Source organism: Pan paniscus, chromosome 2 (genome assembly GCF_029289425.2).
Source record: "Pan paniscus chromosome 2, NHGRI_mPanPan1-v2.0_pri, whole genome shotgun sequence".
NCBI lineage: Eukaryota > Metazoa > Chordata > Mammalia > Primates > Hominidae > Pan > Pan paniscus.
This window is the reverse complement of record NC_085926.1, coordinates 191,201,896-191,227,433: the sequence shown is the minus strand read 5'-3', so window position 1 is coordinate 191,227,433 and position 25,538 is coordinate 191,201,896. Positions and strand designations below refer to the sequence as shown.

The following is a 25,538-nucleotide window of genomic DNA, read 5'->3' as shown; positions in this document are numbered from 1 at the left end:
TCATGAAGATTCCCACCAGGTACAAGAACTGAAATGGTGAAGGTCCCCAACCAACGTCCATCCAAATTCTGTCATCTTTTTAATCGAGTTTTTGAATGAGGGCTTCCATCTCCTTTTCACATCTATAATCCCCACAGGCAGGGCCCTTGTATGCACACGCCCACATGCACACACGCATGCATGTACACACACCACTTTTCTACCTCTGGGTCATTGTTTAGTTAGTGATTTTGTGGATCAGGGGAGAGAGGGCACTCCAGGTGGAGGGACAGCATAAACAGAGACCCAAAGATGAAACAGTACAGTGTTATACCTTTATGATGTGAAGAACAGCCTCTTGGTGTTTTAAGAGGTAAAGCCTAACCTGAAAAGTCATGGGTGAGACATGGGCTTATCATTCCAGGCTTTGAAAGTGGCTCATGCAGGCATTTCATTATCAGAGCAGGAAGCATCTGTGGCATCCCCTTTTACCTCTAAAACAACCAACATCCAGTGTGTGCCTCATCTCATCAGGTAAGTCATTTTTTCCTCTTCCAGCCCTACAATCAATGGGCCCATTGTCTGGCTCTGCAGACAGAATTCAACTACAAGCTAAAGTGATAAATGCTGCAACAGAGGAATGGGTGAAGTGCTATTGGAGAACCAATGAAGGGGGCCATTAGTGTTACTCAAGAGTGCTGGTAAAAGCCACAGAAAAGTGACTTTTGCTGAGCCTTAAAGGATAGGTGGGTATCATGTAAACAGTTGAAAGCTTGACTTGATGTTTTAAAACTAATTGTATTTCTTACTTTTTCTCTCCTCTATTTGGTATGTTGCATGCTTCCTGTAACATTTCTCTCAGGAATTTTGGATGGATGAGGAAGAAGAAAGGAAATACTTCATTAGATAGCTTCCCTAAATACTATTACATGTCTCCAAAATGCAAATTAGTAAATATCCAATATCTTTTACATAAAAAGTTGATTGACAGTGTCAGGGAAGGGGAAGTGATATGGTTTGGCTTTGTGTTCCCACCCAAATCTCATCTGGAGTTGTGGTTCCCAACCTGTTGCCTGGTAGGATGTGACTGGATCATGGGGGCAGTTTCCCCGATGCTGTTCTCATGATAGTGAGGGAGTTCTCATGAGATGTGATGAATTTTAAAGTGGCAGTTTCCCCTGCATGCTTCCTCTCTCTTGTCTGGTGAAGAAGGTGCCCACTTCTCCTTCACCTTCGCCATCTTTGTAAGTTTCCTGAGGCTTCCCCAGCCATGTGGAATTGTAAGTCAATTAAACCTCTTTTGTTTACAAATTACCCTGTCTCAGGTAGTAATCTTTATGGCAGTGTGAAAATGGACTAATACAGGAAGCCATTAACAGACGCTTATTTTCACAGCATGCTTCCCTCCCCTCCACTCCACTCTCATTTCTGATCTCATGTCTACTTATATTTTAAATGTAGTTAAGAACAAAACACCCAGTTTTACATTTTATTCATAAATCTGATTTATCTATTGTTTCCTATAGCACTTATGGATAATTTCTGGGCATTTTCATGGGCAGTGATCTGAAAGCCATCACCAGATTTTGAGATTCATACAAAAAAGACAGCCATGAAGTTCCCCAGCATGTCCTTTGGTGCATCAGAATAAACAGGTCACTGGCAGGAATCACTGACCTAAAGGTGGCAGGAATCACTGACCTAAAGGTAGCAGGTCTAAAATTCCACACCCCTGGTTGGCTGCATATCAGCAAGACAGCTTTACACGACACCCTGAACACTGGGTGTCTGCACGTGTGTCCTTTCACACCCTCAAACATGATCGCTTCCCCTGCCTCCAAAGCAGCTCCTCTTCCCAACTCCCACTTTCCTTGCTTCTAAGAACAGTCTACTCCTTGGAGTCTGCCATTGAGGTTCAGACCCTTAGAGTGCGTTTAACTCCTTCCTCTTCTTCACCCATAACCAAACAAGCGTTACGTTTTACTGATTTATTTTGCAGAGTATCTCTAAGCCCTTTGGTTACTATCTCTAGTGTCTTAACCTTGGTTTGTGTCATGGTGACTACACGATGATAGTACTCAGAACCCTCGCCTTATTTTATGCTTTCCATTGTCAGTACAACTCATGGAGCTCTTTACAAGTGTGCTTGGAAATGTAAAGAATGAGAGAGTCTTGCCCCCGGAGAATTTACATTCCAGCAAAAATTATGTGTGTGTGTGTGTGTGTGTATGTGTATGTATATGTGTAACATGTTACATATATTTACATAAATACATATATACATATATATGAATGTATATATAAATATGTGTGTGTGTATATATATATATACACACACACACACACATATGAATGAAGTGGATGTGGGTCATGTCCCATGTGGATTGCTTCTGCCCTGACCAGAGGAGGCTGAAGGAGAGCTGGTTTGCTGAGGTCCCACTCTCGCATCACACGCTGCTACCTCACGTCTTCTTTTAACCTGTCATAATCCACCATTCAGAAAACCTGTTACTGCATTAACAGCTAAGACTGAATTTTTTTAAAGGAGAAATATCTCCTTTACATATATACATATATACATACATTAACATATATACACACACATACACACAAATATATACATTATTTATTGAGTGTCTCTCATGCATCAGGCATGTTTTATACACACACATACACACACAAAATTATATATATACAATGTCTGATACATGGGAGGTGCTCAATAAATTTGCTTGAAATAAGTTAATGTCCAAACAATACAGCAAATGTTCTGGCAGTTGAGTGTGAGAACTCAAGCCAGGAGGGAAGCTTTCAGTAGGGGAGTTGCAACTTGAAAAATGGGTGAGACTTATGTAAACAGAAAGGAGGTGAGAAGGAATTCCAGGTGGGGAAAATGCGGCAGCCATGTTTAGACACAGTGTTGTAACTGGAGAATGCAGGGGCCAGTTGGTGCAACTGGGCTAGAAGACTTCTCAGATGAGAATTGTGGTGGTTAAGCTAGAGAACCAGATGTGGAGGCCTTGCAGGGAGTTTGAGCTCCTGGATAACAGTGCAAAGTGCCTACTTGATCCATGCAACATGCAGTGGCATTCGAACTTCAGATGCTCCTCCTCATGCATGTGGCCCAGTGCATTTATGAGTGCAGTGTACTGTTACAGAATACAAGTCATGATGTAAAATTTCTCCAGTGGCAGATGGCTCAGTAAGACTCTAGGATAGAAACTCCTTGCTTTTATATTTCAATGACTCATAAAAATTAGATATGGTTCAGCTCTGTTAGGCTCATTTTACTTTTTCTATCCTTGATGCATACTTATTCCTGAGACAGCACTCCAGAGAGGCAATGAGATACAGTTTTAGATGCATAGGTTCAAATCCATGGATTTTCATCTTTGTCTTTTGAAATATGATTTACTTGTTGCTATAGTTCAAGTCCTTTAGGGCAGAGACTGTGTCTTAGTGATTTTTGTATCAAGCATTATGCCTAGCACTATGCTGGGTATATCAGAGCAGTCAGTGAACGTTTGTAGAATGCGTAGATAAATGCGTGAGCTACTTAAAATTCACAATCATTAGGAATAGCAGTAATTTTGGACGCCCATTTATCCTTTACTTAGAATAGTTTCTTGTACTTTCCTTTGAATCTGGGTGTCTTAATTTTCCTGGAACTATGGACGATTGCAGAAAAAAACAATGAAATCGCAATGTTTATATCAGACTTGGGAAAACGATCCATACTTCACATGCTTGCCCCTTCTCAGCTTGTCTTCTGCTCCATCCTCAGTGTTGAAAACAAATGACAGCACCTCACAGCTTGGTAGAAAATATCTTCCCAAAATATCCTGGCCTCTCTCCCACCCTTGCCTTCTCATTTTGCCTGAGACAAAGTGGTTAGTAGTTTGGCTTTTAGGTTCTTCTTTTCATGTCCCTGTTCTGTTGACCACATCTTTGAGCAGAGCAGGTGTCCATGTTAATGGGGACTAGAAATGAAGTGGATGTGGGTCACGTCCCATGTGGATTGCTTCTGCCCTGACCAGAGGAGGCTGAAGGAGAGCTGGTTTGCTGAGGTCCCACTCTCGCATCACATGCTGCTACCTCACATTTTTTTCTTTTAACCTGTCATAATCCACCATTCAGAAAACCTGTTACTGCATTAATAGCTAAGACCGAATTTTTTTAAAGGAGAAATATCTACTTTTTAAGCTGCATTTTTTACTGTCATCTTGATCTCTTGATCTTTATGGCCCACTCAGATTATTACCCTGGGGTCTTCCCGCAATATCAAAGCCATCCTTACCCATTTCATCTCAAATATTAGAGTCACATTCACACTTCCTAAAATGTCAAAGCACCTATCCTTTAGCTTTATGTCTCCAAGGACCTCTAAAGCACACACAGTGCAATTCCCAGGAAGCATGTATTGTTAAGATGTAATGAGTCACAAGCGAGTCAATGCTTGACATTTTGCACCTTATCATAATGTTGTATTGTGTTTATAATACACATAGTAATCTCACTTCACTGAAAGCTTGTTGAAAATGAGGAGTGTGCCTGATTCATTTTATATCCTCTATGACTCTTAGCATAATGCTGGTACTTCATAAGCCCTAAATAAAAGTGAGTAAATGAACTGATGAGTAAGGTAATGATTGAAGGAGAGAATGAATGAATGAGTGGTTAAATAAATAGGAGGATGAATTCATGATTAAGTGAATGTATGTCAACAGGCTACTAAAAATATAACTCGTTTTAAATATAAAAGAAGTTGGGAGACATCTATCATACATAACCAATTTTTATTTTTATTTCTTTTTAAACAGAGAAGGCCGAGCTGCTCTGGTTTCATCCTTTGGAGTATTTAAATACTTGACCATGTACAGCATAATCCAGTTTATCAGTGCATTACTGCTCTATTGGGTATGAACCAAAATCATTTTGTCTCAGTTCTAATTGCATTTATGTCCCTAATGTATTATTCAGGGTGTAGCTCCTATACAAGATTTAATGTTTTATAAACAAATGACATTTCTCAAAATAGGTGTCTGCAAACTCAGGAACCTGGTGTAACTGTGCATGAAATGTGGAACTAGAAATAAGTACATGTAGATGAGTTTTCTAGTGTGTTGTTTTTCTCTTGATAACTTGAGACTCTTCACCTCTCCAAACCCCTGTTTCTTCTTTTGGAGTATGAAGAGAGCTTCAAAGCAGCCTAAGTATAATTCAGCAGGAAATGGATGAGTCTCCAATTGTGGAATATTTTCAACGGAAGACTAAGAAGAGATAAAAAGGAAGAGAAGCTGTTGAATTTGCTTTTGAAGGACTAGAATGCTAAAGACCTTTCACAATGGACCCTTATTCCTGAAGGTACCTAGAATTTATACAGTCAGGGATATCATTAGTAAAGAATCGGAAATTCTTTGAAACTAAAAAAGACTCAAAATTAAATGATGAAAATAGCCATTTAAAAATTAATTAGCTGTACAGAAGAACTATGTATAGGCTAAAAATAATCTTCATTAGTCCAACCATAGCTTGTACTACAGTAAAATGATCCAACAGGCTCAAGGAACACTTCAGGAGGGATTATTCTATTGCTTTCCTGGGAGGTTTGAGAAGTGAATAAGAGGGCCACAAGATTATACCATCCAGTGGGCTATTGCTTGCAAGAATCACACACAGAGGGCTCAAGGGCAGCCTGGTGGGAAGAAACAAGAACTGGACTGGGAGTCAGAAAACCTGGATTCAAGTTCTTCATCCAAAAGAACAAATTAGGTCTTGCCTTTGGCCAAAACCTGCTTCTGGGAAGCTGATTTTTCAGAGCCCTCCATAGTTCCATGAAAGCTTCTCCTAGAAGAAAAACTAAAGCTGCGGTTGGAAATTTCTTCCTGCTCCATCTCATTCTGAATATATAATTTTACCACTCTCAGGTGAAAAGAAGAGGAAAGGATATGAGAAAGAAAAGTAAAGAAGACAGAGGAAGAATTGGAGGTTGACAGGGACACTGAGGAACCAATGGCAGCCTTTCAAACATGTGAAAGCAGAAATTCATTTTCCAAAGCCTCCACGGATGGAGGTAGAAACCATAGTCCACTCTGCAGCCATTCATTCTAGTGGTCTAGACCTAAATAAGAGTGTCGCAGAAGACCCTTAACCTGATACCTTCTGGGACTTGGATTCACTCTCTGAGAAGCCAGCAATACTTTCCATGTGCATAAATCTGGTCTGTAATGTGCTCAGAACCAGTTTATAGTTTAGTGCTTAGTCGACAGATATGAAACAGATAAACAGACCTGGCTGCAAGAGATATTGCAAGGCAACTTCCTGGAGAGTAATGATTTGACTTTCATATCTAAATACTTCAACTCTATAATGTGAACTTGAAAGAAGTTCTGTCTACACAAACTTTAAAAAGGCAGATGTACCAGACTGAATTCTGCAATGGGCTTACTTAGGGTAGGAGCCTTTGTTCAGTTTGTGAAAGTGAATGGACTCCAAGAGACCTATGTTGTAAACTCATACCATGGGTGAGGATGGAGAGCAATGCCTGTTGAATGAATTGCGCCTTCACTTCAAATTTTAAGTATAACATTTCTAAGGGAACATTCAGGCTTTAATATCTTATGTTGAGAATTCAACTGCCTAGGCTGAGACTACAGCTGTCAGGTAATTAATGCACCCAATAGGAGGGTGGTTCTCAAATAATTGACTTTTGTCGCTAATATGAAGTAGGTTAAATGCAGGGAAAATAGTCGTCTGGCCTCATTCTATAAAATGAGATGCTAATAATTTTAGGTTAGTCATTTTCTTCCTGAAGAGGGGAAAAAAGTAACAGCTGCCTCCTAACGACTGAAAAAGAGTGTAGGGAATAATAACAAGGCTATGATGGCAGATGCCACATTTATATTTGCTTTTGTTTCTTTTTCAGCAACTACAACTCTTTGGAAATTACCAGTATCTCATGCAAGATGTAGCCATTACTTTGATGGTCTGTTTAACAAGTAAGCTCTTTAGCAAAGAAAACTGTATTGTTTTTATTTATCTATGAAATTCTAGAAACAGTCACACAAAAAGGAACTTTTGAGAAAGAGGCACCCTTATTTCTAAAACCTCATTATTTACAATTTTTTAAAAGTGATATTGGGAGTAAGTTGAGAGTTGAAATCCCGAGACTTGGCATTAAAACATTCTGACAACAAATAGGTCTTAGTCACAAAAAATTGTCAATGTAGTCCAAGTTCTTTGTAGTTTTATGTCTTGTACATAGAAAAATGAATACAAAATCTAGAAAGGGAATTTTTTAAAACCCAAAGGTCACTTTGCATTATTCAGCTATGCTTCACATTGACGTGAAACCAGATTTTTGCTAGGTCTTTGATGTATGAGAACAAATGCTAACATTTTATTTTAGTAGAATTTTCCAAAAGCAAGGTGTGGCTTCCAACAGCAGCTATTGCTCATGTCCTTCCTTTGAGATGACACTGATAAAGTATTTCCTATCAAGGAACTCAGGGCTTGATGCTAACTCTTAATAAGTGATAAAGGTGACTGCCTCACCAGAGAGCAAGGAAAAAGAATGGCATTGTCATCTCTTTTTCCTTGCTCAACAATAGGCATGTTATGAAAAATAACAGATAAAACATCAGGCAATGTAGGATATTAATAACCTTGAGAATTTCATGTAGCACCTTAGTACATAAAACTGATATGTTTTATGTATCAACCCAATGACTGAATTTATCAGTATCAGAGCTATAAGCACTAAAACATCAATTTTGATTCTTAGGGTTGAAATGTCCATTCATAGTTCATTAAAATATTTTTCTACATGTTATTAATATTCATATGACTGAATAATTTTGAATCAATGAAATTGCTTCTACAGCGTTGGATATTTTAAGCAATTTGCATGATTTATTTGTGAATGATGCTAAAAAGAGAAAAAAAACACCAAGAGGTTTCAAGAACCAAGCTTTCAGGCAGCAGCATGGAGGTGAAGGCCATGGCTATTGTGGCCTGTTTTCATGACCTCTGGCTAACTGTCCTCATAGAATTGTGAGGATCAGATACAATGATGCTGGTGAAGTGTGCATCACAGCACAGGACACACTGAGCACTCATTACAATGTGAATCATATCTCCTCCTTTTCCTCTTTTGAGAAGACTGACTAGCTCTCTGAGCACTTGAAGAGCATTAGAATGTGTACAGGTAGACCAGTGTCATTAGAAATCCAAAAACATGGATGATCTTCCTAGTTCTAGTCTTGCCTCCGACTTGCTATATGACACTGAGCAAGTTATTTGGAGCTTTTGCACACTTAATTCCATGATATTAGTTATGTGGTAATGGGGCTGCTTAAATCTTTCCCACAGCAATAGCCTGTTGAGCCTCATGCCAGTTGGTAGCCCTGGGAAACTCAGTCTCGCATCTCAGAATGGGCTCTATGGGAGTGCTGGGATGACTCACAGTGGGACCGTTATTACCACTAGGAGAAAAAAAACCTCAGAAGGGTGATGATAGACCAGAAGCATAACATTCTATCAGAATGATGGCACTTTAATTATTACTCAGCAAACAGTAGCTAGTAAATGGGCTAAACTCAGGGAGATTGGTGAAGGAGAGAGTAGAGGCAGAAACCAGCTATGTTTGTTAGTTTGTTTTTTACCCTCTACCTGCAAACATCCTATTGTTTTCCCATCTCTGCAAACTTACTCATCCCACAGGCTGGTCATTTCCTGGTCAAGTCTGGGTATTAAGATGATCTTATCCTTAGACATGAAAAGTCCAGGTATTATAATTATTACTTCACATTTTCATCCAATTCAAAGCTTTTCTTCCCTTACATTAAGCCTGAACTATGGGCTTGGGGCAAGCAGTAGACGAGAAGGCCATGGTCTCTTCTTCACTTCCCTTGAGGCACCTACTCTCCACCCCTGTTTCTGGGGAAGAAGAGCAACGAGAGGAAAGGACTTTTTTTTATGATTTTTATGTTCTTTTTTTTTTCTGCTGCAAATTTTAAGTTCCAGGGTACATGTGCAGGATGTGCAGGTTTGTCACATAGGTAAACATGTGCCATAGTGGTTTGCTGCACAGATCAACCCATCACCCAGGTATTAAGCCCAGCATCCATTAGCTATTCTTCCTGATGCTCTCCTTCCTCCTTGCCCTTCCCAACAGGCCTCAGCATGTTTTGTCTCCCACCATGTGTCCATGTTTTCCCACTGTTCAGCTCCACTTATAAGTGAGAATATGCAGTGCTTGGTTTTCTGTTCTTGCATTAGTTTGCTGAGGAACAAATGGAAAAACACTCCATGCTCATGGATAGGAAGAATCAGTATCATGAAAATGGCCATACTGCCCAAAGTAATTTATAGATTCAATACTATTCCCATTAAACTACCATTAATATTCTTCACAGAATTAGAAGAAACTATTTTAAAATTCATATGAAACAAAAAAAAGGAGCACGAATAGCCAAGACAATCCTAAGCAAAAAGAACAAAGCTGGAGGCATCATGCTACCTGACTTCAAACTATACTACAAAGCAACAGTAACCAAAACAGCATGGTTCTGATACAAAAACAGACACAGAGACCAGTGGAACAGAACAGAGAACTCAGAAATAAGACCGCACATGTACAACCATCTGATCTCTGACAAACCTGACAAAAACAAGCAATGGGGAAAGGATTCCCTATTTAATAAGTGGTGCTGGGAGAACTGGCTAGCCATATGCAGAAAATTGAAACTGGACCCCTTCTTTACACCTTACACAAAAATATCCTGTCAAATGCCCTCAAACATGGCAACCACCCACATTTAGGCAATAGGCACGGGGTTCATTGGTGAGTTCATCAGAGCTTCCCTGTGGATAGGTATGGACTAGACCACACCCTGACATAGTGGTGCTCTCTCCCTCTGACTTCTCAGGATTCCTTTCTGCAGCTGCCTCCTAGTGGTACATACCATGAAGCCCTTTTCTACTACTGGGCCCTCCAACCCCAGCAGGCTGCCACATGGATAAACTCCTTCCAGGATAGCTAGCTCTAGCCTGGCTAATTTCCATGGCTTCTACTTAACCTACCAGACAGTAAATAGCTTGCTCTCGCTGCTGCCTGCCCTTTCCCTCTGCTATTACCATGAAGGGGAGTGAGCAAGGCCAATATCCTCTCTTAAAACCATTTCCAGTCTCTCTAACAGTGGCTCTTATGACTTCCCCTCATGGGGTTGTGGTGATGCTGAGAAGAAAACCACAGTTTACATTGCTCCTAACAATTGCCTTTAAAGAATTGCTTGATAATCTCCATAAGTTTTCTCTTGTACAGACAGCATGCAGCGAATGAGGCAGGAACAGACATGCTTATAGTTAAATAACCAATATGGATCTCTCTTGCTAGATACTATGGAGATATGGCGATAATCTCTCTTCACAGTAAATTGGCACTTGCAATTCACTGTCCTCACATATAAGGCTCGGCACAATTCTCTAGACAAGAGAAGCACCATTCAACATTCCCTTATACAACTGTTCATCTCTCACTGTATATTAGCCACGTAGGTTCCTGAGGCATGAGAAGGCTGATTGTTCAAGTTCAGAGTTCAGTGGGGGATTCACATACATGAACAAATAAGATGCAAGTTGAAAGTAGTGAGTAGCAAAAAACAGCAGATGCTTTGGGAGTTCAGAGAAAGAAGAGATGGCTTCCGATAATCTGGGGTTAAGGAGGAGATAGCAGTGGAGAAAGGAGAAAGATACTAGGCATGGATGCATGAAAGAAGTAGCATTCATATCAAAATAGGAAGGATGGATAAGTTTCAAATATCTTTTGCTAAAAGAAGAGCATTTCAAGTAGAAGGAAGCAGCATGAGCAAGAGAAAGCTGATAAATATGGGGTATGAGCTTTTAATGTGACCACACTGCAGCGTATGTGAAATCTTTTATTGAAAAATTGAAAAAGTGAATTGGGTCAAATCACAGAGAATCTTGACTGCTGGTCTGAGAACTGTGGACATTTATCTGCAGCCCTTAGGAGTCATCAACAATTGATGATCAATGTAAAATTACAGATGTCCCCGATTTATGATGGTTTGACTTATGGTTTTTGACTTTACAATGGTGCGAAAGTGATGCACATTCAGAAGAAAGTGGCATGATACTCTCTTAGGATGCTGGGCAGTGGCAGCACGCTGCAGCTCTCAGCCAGCCAAGCAATCATGAGGTTAAACAACAGACACTTTACATTGTACTGTGTTGCTAGATGATTTTGTTCAATTGTAGCCTACTTAAGCGTTGTGAGCATGCTTGAGCTAGGCTAGGCTAAACTATGGTATTCGGTAGGTTAGGTGTACAGTACAAATGTATTTTCAACTGAAAAATGTTTTCAATTTACAATGGGCTTATCAGAATGTAACCCCATTGTAAATCAAAGAGTATCTGTATTCTCATTACGGCTTCTTACATTTCCAGGTTTCCAGGTTAAGGCTTTTGGCCTTAACTCTGACTTGGTTCTGGGAAGAGAAAATACCATCACATATTTAATTTATTTACTTATTTATCTATACACACCCTGCCTTGTTCCCACAAGGTTTTAAGGCAACGTACGCAGACAAAATATAATACATTACAGAGAAAATCTAAAAGAAAAATAAGATGAAGTGAGGAGGGATGTTGATCAGGCAATGCATGTCTGGAAGTCCAATTTGACTCTATTTTGTGTAGCAGCATTTTTAAGGAGCTTGTTTTGCCACATCTCTGTCCTCTTCAACAAGAACTCCTCAAACTAGATCAAGAAAATAGAGGGAGGGTTTGTTTAAGAACATAATTCTCAAAAAAATCTAAGAACAGGAACTTGGAAGCACCTGGATCTGAGGATGACTAGAACACTAAAGGATGAAAATGGAGGTCACTTTCTTTATTTCCAGGTGGCCACCTTGTGTCTCTTCTTCTTTCCATTCTTACTGTTTCCATCTGTCTTCCATTTATTCACCCTACAGCTGACCTCATAAAATGACACTAGGACTGGGGCTTTGCAGCCTTTATGTTTGTTTTCTTATAGCTAATGAGCTCAGCCTTTCATTGTCCTATTTGCAAATATTTTGAAGAGAAAATTTATCGACCTGACGTGGGTTAGATGCCCATCTCTAGGCCCCTCATTTCTCTGAATGAAGGTGGGATTGTGAAATTCAGATCCATTTAGGCCAGCCATTCCAGCCCCTAGGAGAAGGCAGTATCCAGAGAAGGAGGTGCAGGAGGGACTCACCCATTATAGAAGTGCATCTCGCACACGCCATCTGTGTTTCAATGACTCCTAATCTTTTCTGGGTCTTGGTCCCCTTAAATAATCTGATGGAAAATACAAACCATTTCATCTTAGAAATCTCATGATACCCATTTGAAATTCTGCATGTAGTTTATGTGGGTTCATGAACCTCCTGAAATTTGTCTTATATGATTTTCAGTGTTTGGAATAAAAAGTAAACCAACTACTTAGGAGAAACACAACTATGAGATAGCCAAATGATGCCAAATAATTAAAAACTATAAGAATAGAATTTGAAACTGTGAAGTCTTCCCATGCAATAGATCCTGTGCTGGGTTTAGTTAAGAAACAGAATGTGGAATGAGACAGGATTTCTTCCTTCAGGGAGCTCACAGTCTGCTGAGTGCAGATGTAAACAACTAGATTTAATGCAAGACACCCTGCACTATAGCAGCAATGTGAGTAATGTGTTGTGGGAACTCAGAAGGGAGAATGATTAATTTCGAATACCATATAACACTTCAGAAGTTAGTATTCCTCTGAATGCAATCTGATAGCATATATCATCATCATTTTAAGGAAACCCAGATAATGCAGAAAAGTTTTCTGGGGGGATCCTCATAAATGGTACTACTGTCCAAGCTTGTATTGCAGGGCTTGCCATTTTGTTCTTTTAATTTTTGAGATGCATCATACTGCAATATGCTGTAGAGCGGAGAACATAGGGCTTCACAATCAGAAATACTGGGGTTTCCAGTGCCATGCTGTCACTCACTAACTGTGGGTCTTTAAGCAAAGGAAACTACTTTTCTGAGCCTCAGTTTCTTCACCTGTAAAATTTACCTACTTTGCTTTCAAGGAAATAAAAATCATGTTTATAAACACTTATTAGAGCCTCTGGAACCTAACAGATGTCCTACAATGGTAGCTATAAAATTATTTTATTTATAATCAGGTATACAGATTCTCTGTCAGAAGTAGTAAGAGTCTCTAACATGGAAAAAGTCAGAATATTCTGCATAAGAACCCTGTATGCATTAGGTATTGCCTCAATAATGCTGCGTAACAACCCACCCCCAAAACTCAGCATTTATTCCATCAGGCAGTTATTCTCCCCATTCATGGGTTTGTAAGTTGATTGTCATTTAGCTGATCTAGGTCAGCTCAGCTGAGCCAGTCCGCTCTAGTATGTAGATCAGTTGATCTTGGTTAATGCTTTTGGATTTGATTCAGGTCTACTCCACATTTTTCATTCTGAGGCCAGGTTGAACGGACAGATTTGGTGTTTTCTCATTGTGAGTCACAGAAAGCAGAGCCACAGGGCAAGCCCGGCTGTGCAAGCATGCTTGAAGTCTATGCTAACATCTCTTTGGCCAGAGAAAGTCACACAGGGAAGCCCAAAATTAAGGGATGACAAAGTACACCCCACCACTCTGAAGCCAGCAATTCAGTCTACCACAGTTACTGTGTAAAAGAAAGGCAAGAAACTACAATGAGCATGAGCGAGAAGACCAAAGAAGTAGAAGCCAGATGCACAGAGAAGCAATTTTACTCTCTCCACTACCTGCAGCCTCTTTATGAATTTATAGCTACATTCTGCTTTGGATACTGGAATACAGAGAGAACTCCAAGCACTAAAGCCTCTGCCTTCTGTGACCTGAAAGCACAATTTCCTTGCACTTCTCCTGAGCCCTGATCACAGTCCACACTGTGTACCCCTTCTTCGTGGACCCAAGCAATGGCTTCTGACACCAACCACCCAGAATTAGGCCAAACTTTACAGATTAAGGCTAAAGCCTCCACAAGAATGCCCTCACTTCAGACACCAGCCACAGGTGTGGGGCTCTCGATACCACCTGAACTTCTGATTAGTTGGCTACAAACTTAGGAGTTCCCATTACTCCCTTGGGTTCAACAATTTGCTACAATTTACAGAACTCAGGAAAGTGTTATACTTATGATTGCAGTTTTATTATAGCAAAAAGACATAAATCAGAACCAGCCAAAGGAAGAGACACCTAGGGTAAGGTCTATTAGGGGTCTCAAACAAGAGAGACACTTCCATTGTCCTTTCCCTGTGAAGTCAGGATGCCTCACCCTCTTGGCACATCAATGGGTGACAATATGCAGAGTTCTACCAACCAGGGAAGCTCAACTGAGCTTCGGTGTCTGGAGTTTTTATTAGGGTTTCATTATGTAGACACGATTGATTGAATCATTGGCTGTGAGGTCAAACTTAGTCTCTAACCCCACTCCCCTATCTGGAGGTCAGGCTGATATCTTGTGGATCAAAGTTCCAGCCCTCTAATCACAGATGGTCTTTTGGGCATTGGCAGGACCCTTCCTGAGTCATCGTAACACAAACACTCGTCATTCCCACCATGAGTCATCTTGTTAGCATAAACTCTCAAGGCCCCCCGTGCATAAGAAAAATACTCCTATCACTCAGGGCATTTCAAAGATTTAGAGGATACATCCCAGGAAAAGCCAGCCAGCTTCTTTATTACACAATCTGTCTGTGTCTTTCATGGACTTCAAACTCTTTGAAGGCAGGTGGAATGTCCTTCTCATCTCTGCATACCCCACAGACTCTAGCCCAGCACCCTGCCAGGAAAACACTGATTGATCTGGGATAGGTAAAGACTTAGTCATAGAGCTTTAGAATAAAAGAGTTGAAAGGGCCTTTGGGTACCATTTAGGCATTCCAACACATTTTATATGTGAGAAAATCAAGGACCAAGGAGTTTACATGATTACCCCAGAACACATATTGAACAAAGCAAAGACCTACTGTAGAGTTTTATCATCCCACATTGGACACTCATTTACCACTACTCTACCTGTACACTCATAAATACAAACTTAAATATGCACACCCCACTTCTTCCCTTACATCAAACAAACCAGTGATAAGCTGTGAGAAGGGAAGAGGTGACAGGTATGAAGACAGGAACTGAAACATGACTACAATATCAGTCTTTAAATTCAAATTCCTGTCCTCCTCATGCTTCCTTCCTGCTCTGCCTTGAGAAGCAAATACATTTCATTTTCATCAGCATGTTCATATATGTAGCTACTAAGGATGTAGTCGTCTTTTTAAAATTGTTGTTCTTTTTAATTTCTGCCCATTTCCAAATGCTTTAAATTTTAAAAAGCCCTGAAATCAAAAATACAATATAGTTTAACACTCTTATCTAGAAGCAATATTTTTAATGAGTTCTTTTTCTTAATGTAACATACATCAGCAGTCCCCCATTCACCTGTGTATCCAGAGAGATACTTAATGCATCTCTAGCATCTATCACAGTGCCTGGCTCATTGACATGCTCAGAGAAAGTTGGCTGAATGAATAATAGAGTGAGTGTTTTTTTTTAATTATCCAGCATATGAAGATGAATCTAGCTATATTCCTCCTTATTCTCCTCATTCTAACTCTCCACTTTCCTGTCATCACTGAGACATATTAGTATTGCTTATCCCACGAGCAAGGCCATTTCCCTCTTTTACACACAATTTCTGGTCAGTCTGGTTATGGAGAAAATATTTGCACCATGCGATATGGTAAATATATTAATTACATAACTTCCTAACCCACTTTTTTATTTCTGAAGGTGAAGACAGAGCATGGAAGAGACAAAGGCTGGTGGAACTGGATGTGCCACCAGGCAATGTGCTTACCTAGGTGTAAATCTTCTGTTTGTGTTTGCTTAGTCTGAATCCCAATGCCAGACTCAAGATAATATGCATCTCAATCTCAACCTTTTATTCTCAATGATAAGATTGTAATAGGAAAAAAATGTATTTGTCTTTCAGTGAGTTCAACTCATGCCTACCCAAAGCTGGCTCCATATAGACCAGCAGGACAGCTCCTTTCTCCCCCTTTACTGCTTTCAATATTTTTGAATTCCTGTTTCTCCTGCATTGTGCAGATCAGTGCATTTCTCTATGTGAAGCAGCAGCCTTGGTATTGTGAGGTCTACCAATACAGGTAAGTTCATTTTCTTAGTGCTGCTTTCGAAAGGTAATTTAATAAATATCCAATGACATTGCATAACTTGGCTTGAACATATATCCTAAAACTTTTAATTAATAAAATTGTGTCGCTGCAAAACTCAAATGATGGGACAGAACACAGTTAATCCATGGACTACTGGGGTGGAGTGGGTGGGAAGAGATCTGTCACACTGGTTGTTAATGTATAGATCTAACAACTGGTTGGCTGAATGAATATATTAATTCCCTGGTATTCTCTATATTTTATAGACAAGGGGTTGGCAAACATTTCTTGTAGAGGGCCGGATAGTAAATAGGCTTTGTGCACTACATGGCCTCAGTTGCAGCTAGTCAACTCCACTGTTGCAGCACAAAAGCAGCCTTAGACAATAGGTAAAACAAGTGGGTGTGGCTGTATTGTAATAAAACATTATCTACAAAATCAGGTGATGAATCAGATTTGGCCTGTGGGCTGTAGTTTGCAGGCCACTGATATAGACATATGAGAGAGATTTGTTTATTTTGTTTTTTCCCAAATGAATGTTAAAGTTAAAATGTGAATTGATGGTATCCTTGTTCTGATTGAATTGGAACACTAGAATCAGGACAAGTCTCTTTACCTCCCTGGGCTTTAATGTTTTTGTGGTAGGCTATAGCGCCGATGGCTCAAGCTTTATTTTGCTGACAAAGTCTTTCTGCCGATAAAAGAAAAGGCAGGAAAAGAGCTGCTCTCTTTGAAATAGCAAATGTGCAAACTGCCCCTCACTCCACAGAGCACCAGAAATCAGTAAAACAGATTGAAAACTAGCAAATGATCAGATTGTCATTTAGATAAAAAATTTGGCAATTTAAGTATAACTAGGAATATAGAATCTCATTCTGTTTCAACACTAGATTTTTTCCAAAATTGGAGTGCATATACTCAGAGAACTCAAGTTTTGACTGAACCTAGAAGACAATATGTTGTAGCCAAAGGAGGTTGGATAGGAAATCAGGAATTCTAAGAATTCCTGACTCTATCACTAACTAGATGTGCCATACTAGCCCTCAATTTTATTACCTTAATGTAAGTATATTGGACTAGATACTCTTTGGTTGTAAACTCTGTAATTCAGGCCATCTAGTCTGTCTGTTCTTCTTTTTGTAAAAATGCTTTGTGACTATGGAACATCTACTACAGGCCTACGTCAGAGATATTGTGGGTTTGGCTCCAGTCTACCACAATAAAGTGAATATTGCAATAAAGCAAGTCACATGAAGTTTTGGGTTCCCAGTCCATATAAAAGTTATGTTTACACTATACTGTAGTCTATCAAGTGTGCAATAGCATTATGTCTAAAAAAGTACGTGCCTTAATTTCAAAATAATTTATTGCTAAAAAATTCTAATGATCATCTGAGCCTTCAGCAAGTCATAATCTTTTTGCTGGTAGAGAGCCTTTACCTCAAGCTGAGCGGCTGCTGACTGATCAAGGTAGTGGTTGTTGAAGGTTGGGGTATAGCTGTGACAATTTCTTAAAATAAGACAACGATGAAGTTTGCCTCATTGATTGACTCTTCCTTTCATGAGATATTTCTCTGTAGCAAGTGAGGCTGTTTAATAGCATTTTATCCCATCTCAGTACTTTCAAATTTGAAGTGAATTCTCGCAAACCCTGCTGATGCTTTGTCAAGTAAGTTTATATAATATTCTAAATCCTTTGTTTTCATTTCAACAATGTTTACAACATCTTCACCAGGAGCAGCTTCCATCTCAAGAAACCACTTTCTGTGCTCATCCATAGGAAGCAACTCTTCATCCACTCAAATTTTATCATGAGATTGCAGCAATTCAGTCACATCTTCAGGCTCCACTTCTAATTCCAGTTCTCTTGCTATTTCCACCATATCTACAGTTACATCCTCCACCTAAGTCTTGAACCCCAAAAAGTCATTCAAGAGGGTTGAATCAACTTCTTCCAAACTTCTGTTAATGTTGATGTTTTTACCTTCTCCCATGAATCATGAATGTTATTAATGACATCTAGAATGGTGAATTCTTTCCAGAAGGTTTTCAATTTTCTTTGCCCAGATCCAATAAATGAATCACTCTCTATGGCAGTTATAGTCTTAAAAAGTGTATTTCTTAAAAAATAAGACTTGAAATTTGAAATTACTCTTTGATCCATGGGCTATAGAATAGATGTGTATTAGCAGGCACAAAAACATTAATTTCCTTATACATCTCCATCAGTGCTCTTGAAGGGTGACCAGGGGCACTGTCAATAAACAGTAATATTTTGAAAGGAATCTTTTTTTTCTGAGCAGTAGGTCTGAACAGTGGGCTTGAAATATTCAGTAAACCATGCTGTAAACAGACGTGCTGTCATCCATGCTTTGTTGTTCCATTTCTAGAGCACAGGCAAAGTAGAGTTAGCATAATCCTTAAAGGCCCTAGGATTTTCAGAAGAGCAAATGAGCATTGGCATCAACTTAAAGTCACCAGCTGCATTAGCCCCTAATAAGAGAGACAGCCTCTCCTTTGGAGCCTTGAATCCAGTTATTGACTTATCTCTAGTTATTAAAGTCCTAGAAGACATCTTCTTCCAATAGAAGAGGCTGTTTCATTTCCACTGAGAGCTGTTTAGTGTAGACACCTTCATTAATTGTCTTAGTTAAATCTTCTGGACCACTTGCTGCAGCTGCTACATCAAGACTTGCTGTTTCACCTTGTACTTTTACATATGGAGACACCTTCTTTCTCTCAGTCTTAGGAACCAACCTCTTGCTAGTTTCAAACTTTTCCTCTGCAGCTTCCTCACCTCTTTCAGCCTTCAAAGAATTGAAGGGAGTTAGGGCCTTACTCTGGATTAGACTTTGGCTTAAAGGAATGTTGTGACTGGTTTGATCCACTACCCAGACCACTAAAATTTTCTTCATATCCAGCAATAAGACCATTTTACTTCCTTATCGTTCATGTGTTCACTGGAATAACACCTTTAATTTTCTTCAAGAACTCCTACTTTGCATTTACAGCTTGGCTAACTGGTGCAAGAGGCCTAGCTTTTGGCCTGTCTTGGATTTTGACATGCCTTCCTCACTAAGCTTACCCATTTCTAGTTTTTTATTTAAAGAGAGAGACACGTGACTCTTCCTTTCACTTGAACACTTAGAGGCCACTGTGGGGTTATTAATTGAACAGATTTCAATATTATTGTCTCTCAAGGAATAGGGAGGCCCCAGGAGAGGAAGAGAGATGCGGAAACAGCCAGTCAGTGAAGCAGTCAGACACAGACAATATTTATCGATTAAATTTGCATTCTTATAAAAGCACAGTTCGTGGCATCTCAAAACAATTATGATAGAAATGCCAAAGATCACTGATCACAGATCACAATAATAGAGGTAGTAATTATTTCGAAAAGTTTAAAACATTGCAAGAATTACCAAAATGTGACACAGAGACAAAGTGAGCACATACTATTAAAAAATGGTGCCAATAGACTTGCTAGATGCAAGGTTGCCACAAACATTCAATTTGTAGAAAAACGCAATATCTGGGAAGCAAAATAAAGTGAAACATAATAAAGCAAAGTGTGCCTGTATGTGCAAAAAGCATTTCTAGACTACAGGGAGCCCAGGATAATAAGTATTAAGTCTTGCATTTGAGTTCACGTTAGAAAATGAATCTTATTTATAAACAGTTGTAATAGTGGTTTAAAAGTTTCAAGCTGAACAAGAAAGCTGGTGGAAACTAATTTGTAGGTTTAATTACTGAAAAAAAAGAACATTGGAAATAGATCTATCAGGACTGGGAAAGCTCATATCTTGGACAAATATTTTTTGAGTAAATATTATGTGACCTCACTTTGCTAGGTGCCAAAAATTTATTGTAAATCCGATTAAAACCAAGAAACAAAACCACAAAAAAATCCCATATTCTAGGAACTCACATCCCAAAGATGTAAAATAAAATTATGTAAATAAAGGACTGTAAAACAATGAACTTGCTAAAGTAATTGTTTTGCAATTCTTTATTTACATGTGTTATTGCCTTTAACTGAGATAACATTTTTTTAAATGTCTTTACTTTTGTGGGCACTAGTACCACTTGCCAGCAAAAGTAAAGGCATTTCAGATGCAGAGGTGTTTGAAGGACGGATGTTATATCGCAGTTAAAGGCAATAGCACATGCAACCCAGCAGGTATGCAAATTGATACGTGGGGAACAGGGAATAATCCTATATGTTTGGAGTGTATAGAGCATGGGAGGAGTGGCAAAAGGTAAGACTGAAAAGGTAGATTGAGACAAGGATGCAAAGATCTCATAGGCCAGTTGGAGAAGTTTGAGCTTAATTTATCAGCAAAATAGAGCCGCAGACCCCTTATAAGCAGCAGAATGTCATGTTCAGATTTTCAGGAAGATCCTTTAGCTATCTGAGGGAAGTAAATAGGAGTGGCAGACTCAAACTCAAAACTCAAGTTAGGAGTCTTGTTTAGTCCACGAAAGAGAAAACCACACACACAGTTTAATTGACATGGTCTATTTACTCTTTGAATTGATAGGAATTCATAAAATATTGTCATCCAGGCCCTTTCAAGGTAGATCACTTGTTCTAAACGGAGTGCCAGACAAAGAACAATCTTGACTTCCTTTTATTTCTGCTTTGTCATAGCAAGAGGTGAACAAAGTATGTCTTGGTAGTTACTGGCTGACATAGTTTGAAAGCTAAAATCCCATGGTAGTGATTAAACTATTTTTTTTTCACCTAATGGACAAAAATGGAATAAAATGTTTCATAAACACTGGTGATTCTTTTGTAGTGAGTGTTTTCTGGCCAACCAAAGTAATTTTTCAACAAATGTGAGTTTGGAAAGAAACTGGACTGGAAATGCAACTCTGATTCCTGGTTCAATTTTAAGTTTTGAGACCACCACACTGTGGCCCATCACCACCATCAACTATATCACAGTAGCATTCATCTTTTCTAAGGGAAAGCCATTTCGAAAGCCCATCTATACAAACTGTAAGTATATAAAGTTTAATTTTTCTTTCTGAATATTTTCCCATTCCCTTTCTCACCCTAGAGTTGTACCTCACTGGTGAAATGATGGGCTGAGGAAGAAACAATTGCATGACTCTAAAATTGTTGTTGAATGCAGTGGTCATAGTTGGTAGAGCCCACGTGCAGAAAATCTGCTTGTTTGCAGATAAGCACAGACATTATTTAACTGTCACATGAGTCTTGTCCTATTGTGAGTCATCAAGAATCATTTTAAACACATACATGCATGTGAAGATATTTTATTAAAGGCTTTCTAACCAATTCAAATGCAAATTAACCTCTTTAGCCTTATAACATTGGGCAAGTTACTTTAACCATTCTATGACCTTATTTCCTCATCGGTAGAATGGGAGGGAGTATCCTTAATTTGTTAAGTCCTGAGGGAAGGACTAAACAAAGCATTTTATGGAATGGGCCTAGCACAATTTATGTAAAGGGTCTGGCACTTATAATAGGGGCTCAAAAAATCTTACTTACTTTCCCTGTGTATTAATTTAAGTAGAATTTTTAAAAAACTCTTCAAAGCTACAATTAAGGTCCTCCCAGCTAAGGCTGGGAGTGGTGGCTCACTCCTGTAATCCCAGCACTTTGGGAGGCTGAGGTGGAAGGATCGCTTGAGTTCAGGAGTTTGAGACTAGCCTGGGCAACACAGTGAGACCTTGTCTCTAAAAAAACACTTTTACAAATTAGCTGGGCATGGTGGCTCTTGCCTATAGTCTCAGCTACTTGGGGAGGCTGAGGTGCGAGGATTGCTTGAGCCTGGGAGGTTGAGGCTGCAGTGAGCCAGGATCACACCACTACACTCCAGCCTGGGCAACAGAGCAAGACTCTGTCTCAAAAAATAATAATAATAATAATAATCCTCAGGCCAAAGAAGCCAGAGAATATGCCCCATCATTACTGATCAGACTGGGACACTCTTTAGGAGTGAAGTGAGACACTATTAATAATTATGCCAGGCTTAAACAGAGAATGTCAAGGCAAACTAGATACATGATACCTATCCAGATATTGCATGATAAAGATGGTCACCCTATCATGCAATTGGCTTCAGTATGATAAATAATGCTATAAAAGTATACTTGTGTAAATTACTTTGACTTAGCCTCTTATTTCCTTAGGATAAGAAAATTCAGTAAACTGGTAAAATAGTGTGAAAATGTCAAAGCCTGGAATACACAATTTAAAGTTGCTTTCTAGAAAGTTTGTACTGATTTTCACTTCTATCAGTTGTTTTGGAGAGGGTGTGCTTCTTAATATTATATCCAACAGGAAGTACTAGTTAAAAAACAAAATTTCTGCTGGTCTGATAAGATTTTAGAAAACAGTGTCTTCTTTGGTTTTAGTTTGCATTTCTTTGATCACCAGTGAAGAGAAACGTATTTTCATGTCATTAGCAATTTCTTCTTCTGTGAATTGTGTGTTTACATTTTTAAACTTATTTTTTTCTGTTGGATTGCTGTTTCTCATTTATTTGTATGAGCTGTTTATTTTTTGTGATCTTTTTTCCATTGTCTTTATGCACAGGAAGTTTTTTCTAATTATGAAATAGGATAGATTATCACAATTAGTTTTAAAGTGCTTTTAAAATCTAATGTTAATTTTGGTGTATAGTTTGAGGTAGGGATTAAAACAAGTTGCTCCAACTAGTCAACCGGTTTTTCTAGCAGCTTTTATTGACTATTGAGTTTTTAATATTCAATTATTTTTCCACTGAATATACCACCTTCATCCTATCTTCATATATGTGTTTGTCTGTACCTCATTTATATTATGCATTGTTTGTATGTGTATGTCTATATAGTTTCCATACTATCTTTTTTGTTTTTAAATATCAGTCTATTCTTGATTTACCACTATACTTTAAAACTTATAGTTTTATAATAAGTTTTATTTAATAAGTGGCAAGATCAGTGTATCCTCATTATTCCTCATTTAAAAAAATGTATTTATTTCTTTCCTGTTCATTCTTTAAGATAAACTCTAGAATAAATTGCCAGGCTTTTAAAATTTCCCTTTGGGATTTTGATACTTTGGGAAGAATTTACATTGGTATATAACTTAATCTTCCCATTTAGGAACATGTCATGTCTCCCCATTTATTCTTGCTTTTTGTTAAGGTCTCTTAGCAAATATTCGTTGTTTTCTCCATTACAAATCCTGCCTGCACATTTATTTAAGAAACTAATTGGGCCAGACGCAGTGGCTCACGCCTGTAATCCCAGCACTTTGGGAGGCCAAGGCAGGCAGATCACCTGAGATCAGGAGTTCAAGATCAGCCTGGCCAACATGGTGAAACCCCATCTCTGCTAAATAATACAAAAATTAGCTGGGGATGGTGGTGGGCACCTGTAATCTCAGCTACTTGGGAGGCTGAGGCAGGGAGAATTGCTTGAACCCAGGAGGCGGAGGTTGCAGTGAGCTGAGATCATGCCACTGGACTCCAGCCTTGGCAACAGAGCGAGACTCCGTCTCAAAAAAAAAAGAAACGAATCCTTTGTATTTTATATTTTTGCTCATATTGTGAATGACTTTCCCATTATATTTTCTAACGAATTATTACTAATACACAGGAAATGTATGTTGTTATACATGAATAATTTTTAAAATTATAAATGTATTTTACAAGCAGAATATATTTGTTGCCTAGTACTTTAATTATTATTATTATTGAGATGGAGTCTTGTTCTTTCACCCAGGCTGGAGTGCAGTGGCACCATCTTGGCTCACTGCAACCTTCACCTCCCGGGATCAAGCAATTCTCTGCCTCAGCCTCCCAGGTAGCTGGGATTACAGGTGCCCGCCACCACGCCTGGCTAATTTTTTTGTATTTTTAGTAGAGGCAGGGTTTCACCATCTTGGCCAGGCTGGTCTTGAACTCCTGACCTCGTGATCCACCCGCTTCGGCCTCCCAAAGTGCTGGGATTACAGGGGTGAACCACTGCACCTGGCCTAGTACTTTAATTTTAATAGTAGCTGCAAAGTCCTTTTACATGAATTGAGTGAATTAGAGGTAGTTACCTCACAGTGACTTAAAGCTTGTGGGTAAATTCAAACCCCTATACCAGACATAACTGATAATTTTAAATGTAAAATGTTTTACATTTTAGCATACAGGTATGCTAACAAATGTAATATGATAACAAACATATACTCTCAGGTTATAAGTCAAAAGCCTTTAGAACTACTATTAAAATATACAAGCAACTTTATTTTGATGTAACAGAAAACTCTTTGCCCTTTTTAACAGCCTTTGACAGAAGCTCAACTTTATGAAAAAGTAGAGGCTTAACTTTTCTGGAAACAAATGTGAACATTACTAACCTTACCTGAAAATAAAGTGTAATGGCTTACACAGGATTTGCTTTCCTAAAGCACCTGCATTAACAGAGCCCTATTCTTTCATGTTTCCTCAGCAGCAGCAGCAACTAACCAAGAAGAGCCAACATTCAAATCTTTATTACATCTTTTCAATCAAAGCTGAATTTTAAAAGATGACCTTATAATTTTGTTTCTACATTGCTCACTTGTGCACAGGCGAGGCCTAGTTTTTAGACCATTAGACAGTGATGTGCACCCCAGTCAGCCCCAGTTGCTAGTGAGGTCTAGGACTTCATCAGAACGGACCTTTCAGGTGTCCTCTTCTTCCCAGCTTCTGCGTTCCTGGGACTCCAAATCCATGAAGTAAATGAAAAATCCACACAGCTATTTCCTGAAATCGTATCACCAAGCCATTTAGATTGCTTTATCCTGAGAGATGCAATTCCTACTTTTCTTCTGTCTGCCTCATACCCTTCCCAAGCACTTCTGAGACGTGCTGCATTTATTTATATACATAAAGTGAGGCATGAATAAACATTGAGGGTGTGTGTAGGTGCTCAAGGATGAAAACAGAACTCTGTTCACTTCAAAAATAGAGCCTGCTATCAAGGGGCAGTTGCCTCAGATTTCTGGTTGGTATAGGCCTGTAGAGAGTTGGGGGTGGGAGGAGTAGATCAACACTGAATAAATGAGGTAGAGTGTAAGAGAAAACCTAGTTTGTTCATTTATTTATAACTTTATAGGATTGTCAGAATCATTTGTATCATGGCAATGCTGATTAAATGCTGTTGTTTGGGCCTGAAGGTGATAATTCTATTAAAAAAATATTTCTAAGGTACCGTCTCTAAAGTGCTCTGCTAAAGGCTCTGACAGAGGAGTGGGTGAGGTTGGAAATAAGAACAGAGATGCTGGCACAGTGCATCCGGGAAGTTTAGCTCCCAA

The 25,538-nt window shown here is 39.0% G+C and overlaps 2 protein-coding genes across 2 annotated transcripts in view; one reads left to right on the top strand and one right to left on the bottom strand.

Moving 5' to 3' along the window:
• ATP13A5 (ATPase 13A5) overlaps nt 1–25,538 on the top strand; it is a 108,477-nt gene that overhangs the window by 73,061 nt on the left and 9,878 nt on the right. The window contains exons 23-27 of the mRNA XM_003807659.5: nt 404–513; nt 4,800–4,896; nt 6,905–6,977; nt 16,052–16,226; nt 21,034–21,236. Coding sequence (XP_003807707.3) covers nt 404–513; nt 4,800–4,896; nt 6,905–6,977; nt 16,052–16,226; nt 21,034–21,236 — 658 coding nt within the window. The remainder of the gene's footprint in view (nt 1–403; nt 514–4,799; nt 4,897–6,904; nt 6,978–16,051; nt 16,227–21,033; nt 21,237–25,538) is intronic.
• PLAAT1 (phospholipase A and acyltransferase 1) overlaps nt 24,492–25,538 on the bottom strand; it is a 40,681-nt gene continuing 39,634 nt past the window's right edge. The window contains exon 4 of the mRNA XM_055110793.2: nt 24,492–24,987. Coding sequence (XP_054966768.1) covers nt 24,892–24,987 — 96 coding nt within the window. The 3' untranslated portion in view covers nt 24,492–24,891. The remainder of the gene's footprint in view (nt 24,988–25,538) is intronic.